The sequence below is a fragment of the Electrona antarctica genome (assembly GCF_951216825.1).
Source record: "Electrona antarctica genome assembly, chromosome: 15".
NCBI lineage: Eukaryota > Metazoa > Chordata > Actinopteri > Myctophiformes > Myctophidae > Electrona > Electrona antarctica.
The window spans coordinates 44,916,882-44,930,233 of NC_136796.1; the positions used below are offsets into that span (position 1 = coordinate 44,916,882).

General features: G+C 41.5%; 1 protein-coding gene and 1 long non-coding RNA gene across 2 annotated transcripts in view; both read right to left on the reverse strand.

Moving 5' to 3' along the window:
• The window catches only part of LOC306938920, a 366,267-nt gene that overhangs the window by 18,841 nt on the left and 334,074 nt on the right, over positions 1 to 13,352 (reverse strand). The gene's annotated exons all lie outside the window — the stretch shown is intronic.
• rrm2b (ribonucleotide reductase M2 b) lies at positions 35 to 12,655 on the reverse strand. The gene is made up of 9 exons (XM_079522558.1): positions 12,475 to 12,655; positions 9,776 to 9,949; positions 7,828 to 7,944; positions 6,384 to 6,517; positions 5,540 to 5,634; positions 5,190 to 5,323; positions 2,820 to 2,924; positions 1,918 to 2,031; positions 35 to 440 (listed from the first exon to the last, which is right to left on the reverse strand). The coding sequence occupies exons 1-9, from the start codon at positions 12,517 to 12,519 to the stop codon at positions 288 to 290; spliced, it is 1,071 nt and encodes a 356-aa protein (XP_079378684.1). The 5' UTR covers positions 12,520 to 12,655; the 3' UTR covers positions 35 to 287.

A 13,352-nucleotide genomic window follows, 5' to 3' on the forward strand; every position in this document is an offset into this window, starting at 1 on the left:
CGTAAAGTAAAAAATAACTTCACATTTAGTCCAATTCTTTTATTACAAAATATTAAAGTATATAGGCAGCTGAACACAGCTGACTTTATTCTCATTTATCTGTTTGGCATGTGAGCAATGTCATTCAAAATCTCTTAACTCTCTAAACTGAGAAAGTAACATAACTAATAAATTACATTACAGTTTCAGTAGCACCTCAAGTCTTCCTTTGTTTGAGTAAACAGACAAACACATATAAATTAAATGTAACAAACATAATGTAACAAAATATTAACAAGTAAAAAGTCTTAAAAGTCAGCATCAAGAGTGAATTCACAGTCCTTCGAATTTGACATGACTCCAAATCTCTGATATTCTCCGACTCGTTTCTCGAAGAAGTTGGTTTTCCCCTCTAACGAAATGGACTCCATGAAGTCGAACGGGTTCTCAGCGTTGTAAACCTTGGAATTATAATAATAATAAAAGAAAACATTAGTTATTTATGACTGATTTACATGTTGCATGCCATTACATGTTGCATGCCAGTACTGCACACCTAAAATAGCCGATCTACAAGCTCACAACATGTCAAGGTGTGATGCATTGGGATCTTACAAGTAGATTTGCTATGTTTGGCATCTGATGGTTAAAGCAAGCCTAAGATTAACAGTTTATACATTCATAAAAATAAATAAAAGTTAAATATAAAATAAAAACGTTCTACACATCATAGTGTTCCTACAATTACATGTGAAATTCAAATAACTGAGTAATATAACAAGTGTATGCTATTCATTGTACAAAGAATGTGCATTCCTCTGTGGTTACTATTTTATAAAGGTAGACTTTCAGCAGAAGCTAGGAGGACATTCAAATCCGCAATCCAGAACTTTTTTTAGTAAATAAAACTTAAATTTGACCAATCGGTATTGTAGTATGTTAATACAATATACAATATCTATCAACTGCGGTGTCTTTGGTGTTGGAGACGGTAGCTCTGGTCCATAGCTCTAATGCCGTTTGCATGTAGAGCTATGTTACCGATGACTTCCGGGGCTCGCATAAATGCAGACCAGCCTCTCGTCTTTAGCGTAAATAAAAAGAACGTTTTTGCTTCTCACCAATTCAAAGGCGGGTTGTGTCATTAGAAAGCCTACTTTCCTTAGTGGATGCACTCTGAGCCCCCCCACCACACGTATAAAAGGTACTTTTTGGCCAGAAAGGGATTTTTCTTCCACCGGAAAACAAAATTACTGATATTGCCAAGAGAAAACCCTCATAGAGAATAATTTTCCTCCAGTGAAAAAAAATCCCTTTTTGGCCAAAAAGTTTATATAATTTATATACATGTGTGTGTGGTGGGGGGCTCAGAGACAGTGCTTCCACTAAGGAAAGTAGGCTTTCTAATGACACAACCCGCCTTTGTATTGGTGAGAAGCAAAAACGTTATTTTTATTTACGCTAAAGAGGCTGGTCTGCATTTATGCGAGCCCCGGAAGTCATCGGTAACATAGCTCTAAATGCAAACGGCATTAGAGCTATGGACCAGAGCTAGTGTTGGGGCGCAGGAAGCTACATACTAATTGCCTGTTCGAACCCGGGCTCCCCCAGAGTTGGTGTCGAAGTGTCCTTGAGCAAGACACTGAACCCCTAATTGCTCCTGATGTGCTGGCTAGTGCCCTGCATGGTTTCTGCTGCCATCGGTGTATGAATGTGTGTGTGAATGGGTGAATTGATGCACAATCTATGTAAAGCGCCTTGGATAAAGGGCGGCGCTATATAAATGCACCATTTACCATTTGACAAGTGGTATAGAATCCTGGATAGGTCATTCATGTTACGGATTGCAACTTTAAATGACCTTAAATTATTATCAAATAATAATTTAAATTATTATTACATAATTTAAAACATTTCATTTAAAAACAGTATAATTACCTTGGCCAGTCCGAGGTCAAGGAGCAGGCGGTCAGCCACAAACTCAATGTATTGCTTCATGAGGTTACAATTCATCCCGATGAGATCTACCGGTAAGGCCTCCGTCAAAAACTCCTGCAACAACAGAATCATTTTCAATATTGTCATGTCCATGAAGGTTATGGATATTTGTAGACAGGACAGACAGAGCTGTAAATGATGGCTAGAGAGGACCCAAATAGACCCTTATGATTCTATAGCTCAGAGTAGGGCTTTAAGCAACTAGTCTAGACTATTCAACTAGTCGACTAGTAAATCCACTAGTCCACCTTGTTGGTACTAGTTGACTAGTTGATAAGAAAAAAAAATAGGCCTCAAGATCAGGTAGATTATAGTTATAATCACCAATGTACACAGTTTTTAAATGTACAAATATTTATACAAAATAAATAAATGCCCATCTATTTTTACATAATAGGTAGTGAAACAACTAGTCGACTAGTAAACTAGGCAACTAGTAAAAATCACTAGAAGTGAATGCCCTAGCTCAGAGAGTGTACTACTAATGGAACCAAATGGACCCCATTTGTACTCTCTCAGAGTTAAATTAACATGTGTAGTATTTTACAGCGTAGATTAGGGTCATTTGGGGTATACCAGAGATAAATATTGTATCAAATGGTGTCTGTGGCCTAACAGTCAGTACGCATAGCCCCCTGTCAAACTGGGGGTCCTTAGCTTAAAATAAAAAGTTTGAGAGCCACTGGGTTAGCCACTGGTTTTGAGAAGGATTGTCAGGATTTAGAAGTCATTTGTAGAATCGTCCTCAGGTCTAAATGGGTTAAAATAAAAAGTCTGAGAGCCACTGGGTTAGAGCAGCCCAGCCCAGCGAGTGTATCTCGTGATGATGACCAATGGTTGACCTGTTCGATGCTGACTGCTTTGGTGACGATGTCTCTCACTCTGTCCTGTGACGGCTTCTTCACCAAGTAGCTGTACAACAAGCACGCAAAGTTGCAGTGCAGACCCTGAGAGACACAAACAAACAAACATACAGAGGTGGAAAAAGTACTCAATTGTTTTACTTAAGTAAAAGTACCAATACTGCAATTTAGAAATACTTTGTTACAAGTAAAAGTACGGAATTGAAAATTTACTTGAGTAAAAGTACAAAAGTATCGGCATCAAAATGTACTTAAAGTACTAAAAGTAAAAGTACTCATTGTGCAGAATGTGCCATTTCTTTCTCTTTTTTTCTTATCAATTTTTGTATTTATTTTATATTTTCTAACAAGACAAACCAAATCACCAATGCACATTATGTAGGTGGCCTTACACAGGGACAGCTAAAACAAAGACAATAAAAAAGGGGGGGGGAAATGGAGAGAAAAAAAACGTTAATTAAAGACAAAAACAAAATCGATATTCATATATAAATATACTGTAACTCGAAAAACTCATGAGTCAGCAAAATATAATAGGATTAAAAAAAAAGGGGAAAACAACAAACAATACAACAAATAACAAAAACAATACATACATACATACAGACACTACAGACCAGTACAAGACAAACACAAACAGACAGTACAAGGGCTACAGATACAGACAAGGGAGCCAAAAGCAAACCGTTGGTCACAACGTCATATCAATTAAATAATTAATTGAACTGCGTCAAGAGCTTTGGACCAGTTGTCCACAGTGTCCGCTCTGGCGCCATTCATCTTGGCAGTAGAACGCTCCAGTAAACAAATTAAAGCAATTAAGCCAATTTCTCTTCAAGTTAACAGTCGGTTCAAACCAGTTTTTGGATAATTGTTTTCTTAGCAGCGGTTGAGGCAGCTAATAATATGCGTTTGTCCTGAAAGGTTAATGCGATGTTTGGGTTATAACCAATGAGAAAAAGGGCTGGGCAGCTGGGAAGAGCTTTACCAACAATGGTTGCTACAATCTCCTTCCAATTCCAAAAACCTTTGATAGAGGGGCAATGCCAAAACATATGTAAATAGTCTCCTTTAACAGAAGAACAGATGGTACTGTACATAAGTCTGAATTAACTAATTTACATTTAAATCTACGCTCAGGCGTGAAGTAAAATGTATGTATAAATTTATAATGAATAATCTGGTGAGCTGTATTTTTAGATGAGCCATTTGTGCCATCTCACAAGTTCAAAATGTGTACAAAATCTATTGAAAATAGCAGATCTACAAGCTCACAATGCGTCGCATTGTGAGCGACCGCCCCTCCCCCTCATACAACACAAATGTGTCAAACCATGTGACTCCCATTGGAAATGCATTGGGGCGGCCATGACACTACACAACATTCATCCAACAAGCATACAGCAATGCAGTAAAGGTCTGAGTGAGGCTTAAGTGTGGCGTAACAGTAGCTGACAGGATAGTGAATTACAACATCCATGGTGGTTTCTCTCAGACCACAGTTTGCTCTCTTTCTACTATAATTGCCACTATTTTTGTTTTGTTTTTTACCGCAAAGTAGGGGGAGAGAGAGAGATTGGAGTTAGAGAGATTAGGTTTGATCAATCCAAAAATCAATCATTAGACCAATCAATCATTAACATTTAATTTCCCACAATACTCTTATCCAGAGTGTTTACGGCACATTACACATTAGTAAGGACTAAGGAGTGCAAGAGTCAAACTCTCACTGACACAAATATTACAAATATTCCTACACCTCGTACACCTTTGCATAATATCAGCATCAATTACGGAGATATATACATACAGCTGTATACAATATAATTTTTTAACAATGCAGTTGTGAACTGAAAGGTACTTCTGGAGTTTCATTCACACTAGAGAAACTTACGTTTGTAATAAGAGAATAAGGCATATCAACAGGTTGATATCGTTGCTGTTGGGAGTAAACCTCCTAACTCCATTTTTGAGGTTTCTTTTTTGCATAAATCAGTGCTATTGAACACCCTTTACGTCTGTGTGTTGTTTCCAAAATATTGAACCAATAGAAAGTAGTAAAAAAAACGCTTTGGACAAAACCTCTTAACTCCATTGGACCCTCAAAACTCCACCTCTCTCCCTCTCATGCAAGTAATTGACAATATATAAAGTCACAACACCAACTTTGATGAGGCTTTTTTTGCTTTGTTTTCAAAATAAAAGGTTTTCTTAATTTCCTGAAAGTTTTATATTTTTCATTTCCTGAAAAATGAACATTTTGGAGTTAGGTGGTTTCTTCCCGACAGCAGAGATATACATAAATACAGTCTTAAGGGTCACTAAACAGTCACGTGACGTTTTTCTGACCTCATCCCTGCTGATGAGCTCATTGGAGTAGGTGAGACCAGGCATCAGACCTCTCTTCTTCAGCCAGTAGATGGCAGCGAATGAACCGGAGAAGAAGATGCCTTCCACTGCAGCAAATGCCACTAATCGTTCCCCTATAAACGGATAATAATAACACACAACATAACTTAATCATTTATAATCTTTCATTTGATGGAGCTAGCATAAAAGGTGTTTACAGTATGTTCCCACTGAAGCTCTGAGAACAAAAGTAGCCTAAAGTAAATACTGAGTGTTACATGTGCTGGACTAGGGATTTCAGAATTCAATCTGTAACCTCATGTTTCAGATGAGATGAGATTGTTTCTTACCAAACATGGATTTGCTGTCATTGATCCACTGGAGTGCCCAGTCGGCTTTTCGTCTCACAAAAGGCATGGTCTGAATGGCATTAAATAAATAGTCCCTAGAAAGAAAAGAAACATGTGGCGTTTACTATGAAAAGTTGCAATAACCATCAATCCGTTAAGGCCTCTACATAGTCCGTTTAGTTCCTTGCGTGGGGGAGTCAAACGGACACAAAAACGCAAGCTTATTTTAGACATGTATAGTCGCTCCGTCGGGTTTACGTTGATCTATTATAATCTTTAATGTGCAAGCATCTACTCGCCCACTAGATGGCAGCTGTGACACCCCCTGGATGCGATGCGTCAAATATGTTTAGATTGTATAAACTCATTAAACTGTACTGATGTGCCACTTTATTTTTTGTTATGAGTTGAGATGTAGTTATAACTGTATATAATGAGTTATATACTATATCATCAATCGAAGTAGGCTATTGACATTCCCACGGGCCTAATATTGATGACATCATGCATCTTACTGGTAAAGTTATGTGTGCACGACGCGTGCGTTGAACATGTCAAATATACAAACAAACCTTGGAGCCACTTGAAGTAACTGAAATTGCTACTTGTGGTGCTGACACACACAACCACCTGACCCCTATTGACTGGAGTCCTACCAAATATCTTTGCTGACAATAGCCGATGTGACACGTTGTGAGCTTGTAGATCCAGCCACTCAAAATGACATCTGCTCATTCTGCTGTGAGTACAAGCTTTATAGTTTCTACTCCCAAACATTCGTTTGCATCTCTCAACATTCACTGGAACGCTTACTTACTAAGTGACAGAAGATGGAGAGACTGACCTTTCCTTGAGGTCCCTGATGTATGTGTTGATGAGCATGCCGTACATCTCAGAGTGGACATTCTCAATGAGGATCTGGAATCCATAAAAGGAACGTGCTTCTGGAATCTGCACCTCCTGGCTGAATCTCTGCACCTGTTAAAAGAAGAGACATTCGCAAATGTGTGCCTTTAAGTATTTGAATGTCCAAGAACAAATAAATAAATGTTTTCTTTGTCAAGTGAAACCTGCCTACTAGTGATAGCCCTTGAAATGTAGACGACATCGTCATCACATCGTCGTCAGCTAGTCTTACGGACGTGATTGGCTGCTTCTAGCCAATGGGACGGCAAGCAACGGCAAAGCTACCTCTGGGCAATGGGAAGGGAGAGGCTTGATTATAGACCAGAACGCAAAAGAACAAGGAGGTGCGGCCTTTGCGCTTAGAGGCAGGCCCACAGTGACAGGCTGTCAGCCAGGCAGGCACCGCTGTTAAGAAGAAAACGATGCGTTTTTAACATAATAGAGTTGTTACCTCGTATTTTCAGCGGATTCGACCGTTATCTCTGCATTCAATCGGCGAAATCATCCGTTATCAGCACCTTTCAATGAGCTCAGTATGGCCATACTGTCATACTCACCCTTGGCTGAACATAGCCTGGTCAAGGTTTCCCCCTGGTGGACGTGTCATTTCCAACTATTGTCGCGCATGGAAACTAGGGGCTACTATACTATTCTCTGCCTATCGGGACGTAACTCGGACGGCGCTGAGTCGGGTCTGGTGGCTGTCGCAACGGCTCAAGGCCACCAGACACGGCGCGCCTCCGTCAGGACATCAGCGATAATGACAATAGGTGATAATGACATACTGAAACAGTGAGTATGCCAGTATGGCCATACTGAGCTCATTCAAAGGTGCTGATAACGGATGATTTCGCCGATTGAATGCAGAGATACGGGTCGAATGGGGTGGTATTTTAACGCGAGGCCCTCGTGTGAATAACATTACACAAGCGATACGTTTTTAACATAACAGAGTAGAGTTGTTCCGGCATTAACGCGAATGGAAACGCCAAAGTGATTTCTTGATTTCCTCGTATGAGAAGCATATTTGGAACTTGGAAGTGACGTTGCACAAATTAGAACGATTGTTTTATCTATCCATCCATCTATATTACTAGTTGTTTTGGAGAGTTGGTAACCAAATGGACCCATATATACAGATCTGTGAGGTTTTGACACACAAACATACACATGTAACTAAAATAATAATAATCAGACTAATATGGTGGGGGGGAGAACACAACGGGGACAGCGCTTCACCTGACAAATATCCCTATGTGATAATTTCTTGTTTTGCTCCATTCTCCCCAATTTATGCCAATTAATCTCCTCTCCACACACGCTGTGTGTTCGTTGTCAGTGATATTCATAATTCTGCGGTTTGTTTTCTATCGCTCTCTCACCAGGTTCTCGTTGACGATGCCGTCACTGGCAGCAAAGAACGCCAAGATGTGAGAGATGAAGTGCTTCTCATCGGGCTTCAGTCTGTCCCAGTGAGCCAGGTCCTTGGATAGATCCACCTGAAAATATAGTCCACGGTTGATTATTTATGGCAATGTTGGGCTGGGTCAGCATAGCATTTAGGTGTGTGTGTATGTGTCAGAGAGAGCCAGTAATATTACATACTGTAGAGTGTACATTATAGTACATTATACAGCTTGGTGGCCTTGAGTGTCCGCCCTGACACTGGGAGGTCGGGGTTCGATCCCTGGCCTGGTCATATACCAAAGACTGTAAAATGGGACCCAATGCCTCCTTGCTTGTGTTACGAGCCTGGGGTCTTCATATGTGATAATGTGTATGGGTTTGCACTGTGTGGCCCTCTTTGTCCTTGTATGAGCTGAGGTGTGGAAGGTGTGTGTGAGCTGAGTGACAGTGTTTCCACACGTGAGCGGAAAACGGCCGACAGCCGCGGACAGAAGAAGCTGTGTTTTACGTAATTTGCGAGTTTTTAGACAGCTGGCGGCTGACTGCCGCGACGGACAGATTCCCGGAAACGCTCTCCTCCACGGCAGTCAGCCGCGGAGGTGGAGCTTAATTTCTATCCACCAGCTGTCTAAAAACCCGGAAAAGAAGCTGCGGACAGCCGAAAACGTCCGCGGCTCCTTGGTAGATCTGGCTACAGCTTGAGGGAGTGAATGAGTTGAGTGGATGATTGATAATTAGGTGACGCCCCGGGAGATGATTGTACAGCCTACCAACTGTGTGTTTTAGCTTTCCGCCTAGTTTGTTCCTCTGTGACTGCATACAGCAGATTGATTGGTCACGCCCCAACTCTATGGTCATGCCTGATGCCTGACACTATCACGTGCTTGTGTTGTTATTTGCGGTTTCTAGAATGCGGCAGAATTGTTTTTCTTCATCCCGGAAACCGTCGTCTTTGTTTATGATTAAATACAAACGAGAAGTCTCTCTGAGATTAGCCTGCCCTAAATGTTGGCCTCACAATGCCAAACGTCAGGAAGTCGGCAGTCCCTGGGGGAGCTAAAGATGTATCCTGAGGAGTTCACCTTTACTGGGCCGGCAAACTCAACAGTGTCCGCCCTTGATTATGGATTACTACGTGATTGAAGACATCAAAGGTCATAATTGTAAATTGTTGCCGAATGGATTTCCATTGATTCTACCCTACATTGTCTGCTGCTATGCTATGTGGTGCTATCTTGCTTAATTTGGAATTTGGAAGCCACCTGACTTCATATTTTCTTAGCAAATTTTGTTTTGAGGAAATTTTATAGCAAATGGCTCCGATGCACACCTCAAAAGGTTAGTGACGGGTGCGTAGGGCAATAGAGCATATATTAAAAAAGGTATCTTTGAAAAACAGGTCCCGCACACTGTCAGACACTTGCCAAAAAGAATGTTGCTCTTTATTAGGTCAACGTTTCGGTCACTTATACCTGCATCAGGACAGACAAAAATCTTTTTGTCAAATTAAAACAAAAACAGTTTTCTGAAATACCTATCTATATCAGTGGTGCTAAATATTATCATGTCATATCATATCATATCATCAAAAATAGCAGATCTACAAGCTCGTACGCTATGAGCTTGTAGATCTGCTATTTTTCAATAGCTAAAAGTATAACATAATGCTTAGAACACCTAAGCATTATGTTATACTTTAGCTATTGAAAAATAGCAGATCTACAAGCTCATAGCGCGCCACCAAGTGGCGCGCTACGAGCTTGTAGGTCTGCTATTTTTGAAAATCGTAAAAATGCGGCACAAATCTTTGAATATATATTCTTTCAGAGCGAACGTTTTTTTTATTTCAACGTCAGGCCTAAATGGGTTAAAAAAAAGCATGCATGGGGGGGGGAGGGTCGCACGCAACCAAATACCACTCACCTCTTCTACGGTCCAGAAGGAAGCTTGTGCCTGTTTGTACATCTTCCAGACGTCAGGGTATTGGATTGGAAAGATAACAAACCGTCTTGGGTTGTCTCGGAGCAAAGGCTCGTCCTCCACATCTATGCTATTATTCTCGTGGTCTTGTTCTTGATCCGTATCTTTATAACCATTCTGCAACATAATAGATAAATCAATTATGACCTTAGTATCCTGACCATGTGAATCAATGAACGTCAGTCTTTTTTACAGCTGTCCTATGTTGAAGGATTACCCAACAGGCTTGTTGGGCCCCCCCAGGCCCAGGGGCCACTGAGCTATAGTCGCAGGCTTATTCATTCATCATGTCAATAAAATAACCCCAAAAAGTCCTAAACCATCATCATACATTACTGCAAGTGTTAAACCCTCAGTTTATCCATAAGGACTCCAGAGGCGTCATTCGCAGCACCGATAGTAGGGTTGCGTAAAGACCCGTCCCGCCTACCTCTGATTGGCCCCCCTCCTACTTGAAGAAACCGCGGGCGGAGCATTCTCACCAGCAGACACGTGCAGAGAATGTTAGAGAGGCGGGGGCTGAAATTCACTTTTGATCAAACATATCGAAAATAGCTGATCTACAAGCACTCAATGCATCGCGCTGCGATGCATTGAGTGCGCATCGCGATGCGTTGGGGCGTGACCCTGCACTCTTTAGCTACTGAAGTTGCAGCGTACGACATGGATCTCTGACACAGTGGACAAATTCTTTCAACGCAAAATGTCGCGTTGAAGTTCAGGAGAGTTTGAAGGGGGCATTTGTGGTCTGGAGAGGGCAGTTTTATTTAAGTAAAAGGGCCTTTGATGTCTATGTGTGCACGTGCCTGCTCACCAGCATTCTCACCAAGGCTTCGCCCCTCTCTACTACTAGAAGAGTAGTAGTAGGGGGGCGGCGGGGCCCGCAGGGCGGAGCATTCTCACCTTCTACTGCAGCTGGGAAATCAATATTTTATTTTGCCGATAAAGTATAGTTTTAGGGGACGGCGGTGGCTCAGGGGTAGAGTGGCTGGATGATGGTAACCGTGATGCTGCCAGTTCGAACCCGGGCTCCCCCAGAGTCACTGTCGAAGTGTCCTTGAGCAAGACTCTGAACCCCTAATTGCTCCTGATGTGCTAGTTGGTGCCTTGCACGGTTTCCGCTGCCATCGGTGTATGAATGTATGTGTGAATGGGTGAATGTAATGCACAATCTCTGTAAGGCTCCTTGGATAAAGGCGCTATATAAATGCACCATTTACCATTTTAGACCACGATGGAGGGGGTGCCGTCTCTAGGGAACTTGAGCCACGAGACACACCACTGACTGAGCGCTCGTGAGTTGCCGTGTCGACTGTCGAGTGTTGCAAAGTTCGCTAGAGCCGACTCGGCCCCGTTCAAGTTGCAAACCGATATGGACAGAATGGATACATCCTGCTGAAATGCAGGTGAATGTCTCGCAGGCCTTTGGCGTCGGTCGGTCGGTGGCCTATTATCTCATGATTCACGGTCTCCACTCCAGATAGGAGGCGACTAGGACAGTGGTTTTCAACCCTTTTCATCTCAAGGCCCATTATTTATTGGGCATTTGAGCCACGGACCACCATTTGATGACATTTAGCCTCTCAGACCCAAAACTTCGAATATTTTGTTGTCCGAGTACGATTTTGTCCACAATTCCATGCTGTATTGATGTGGTACAAACCGTACAATAGGAGAGATATAACAGGCAAATGATCAAAATAACAATTATTCTTTCTCTAATTGTAGACTTCTTGTAAATTAAGTGATGCAGAACAATAATGTAACTCTTGAGAGTGTAAAATGAAACCAAATGGTGAGGGTCCATTTGGTTTCATGTTACACTCTCAAGAGTTAAAGGTTTATTATACAAGGGTCCATTTGGTTACCAACTCTCCATTTAGCTGGGGACCTCCTGGAACCCCCCTCAAGGACCACCCACTGGTTGAAAACCACTGGACTAGCTCTGGTCCATAGCCCTAATGCCCTTGCTGCCATAGCTATAGAGCTATGTAGCAGAGCTATATTTTCGCTAGAGGAGAAAGTCTGCGACTGCATTTCATGCGAGGGCAGGAAGCCAAGAGTGGCATAGCCTTAATGCAACGGCAGCAAGGGCATTAGGTCTATCGCTATGGATATGAAATGGTAACCTCGGAGGAAAAGGAGATATCATATGAGTTTTATTTATGGGCTTCTTTGCATTTGAAATGTATACTCTCTCGTAAGACGGACCGCTTGTAGATGTACTTGTTCTGCGCGCGACACCGCCGCGGGACGAAGTATAAACTCCGACGTAACGTACCGTACGTAGACCACCGCGCTTGCGCACTGAAAGACTAATATAATAAACGTTCGACAAGGATCAATGGCAAAACATGCATGTTATCTCTAGATTCTATCACCATTTCGTTGTTCTATTGTCAACGTCTTATTTCTTAGCAGAAGTGTACTGGTGGTGGTTATAGATTATAGACCAGTCAGTCAACATATAGTTCTACATTCACCAAAATGTTCAACCGAAAAGGTTTGGAGTTTACATAGATGTTACTGTTAGCCCAAACATTTAGACTCTCGTAGAGGGTTTTTTCGATTCTGACGACCTCTACGAGAGTCTAAATGTTTGGGCTACATAGATGTCATCATGCGACGACCGTTTGCATTACCTTGTGCTTACTGGACTCCTCCGGGCATACATTCACTACGTCCATTGTATCCTTAATATCGTCCTGCAGAATAGGAGCAGCTTCTTTCCAATGTCGTCGTAGCAGTCATAGATATATTTATATATGTCTGTGTAGCAGTCACATTCAGTAGTGCTAGTGGTGGTGTGTGTATGCTGCTCTCGGTGCTCTGGTAGTTATTTAATACGGCTCTTTAAACTGCGTATCACTGGAATGAATGATATATCGCCCCCTATCGCTTTTTTGACGAACAACTCAGCCAACTGTACTTGGCTGATTGAGTGATGTATTTATTTAACAGTTTGCAGAATTACAGTACATTTCAAGCACAAGTTAAATACAAAAACTGTCAACTGTGACTGAGTGGACGACCCAATGAAGCATCATTGTTTAAGTGGGGAGTACAGTCCAGGCTAGGACAAGGTTTATTATTCTTATATCTAAAAATAGTGTTTATTTTGGACTTCTAAATAGCCATGTCAACAAGAGCAGGCAATTAAAAAAATCAATGAAAATTCCACGAACAGACAAAATAAATAAAATATGTGCTCCTCTGACCCTCAATCCATAATAATAACAATGTCTTCATATTTAGACTTATATCTGAATCCTTTGAAACAATATTAGCGATTGATAGCAATAGTGATTTGAAATGTTATGTAAAATTGAATGGACAAAAAAAAAAGTTTCTTTCTACCGTATTGTCCCTTCACATATTCAACAGTTCAGAAAGAAACTCGACTGCATCAATGCTTTAATAGTAGTTATTTACAGAAGTGGTTCCCAAAGTGTGGTCCGGGGACCCCTAGGGGTCCTTGAGGGAGTTCCAGGGGGTCCCCAGCTAAATGATAGTTGGGAAC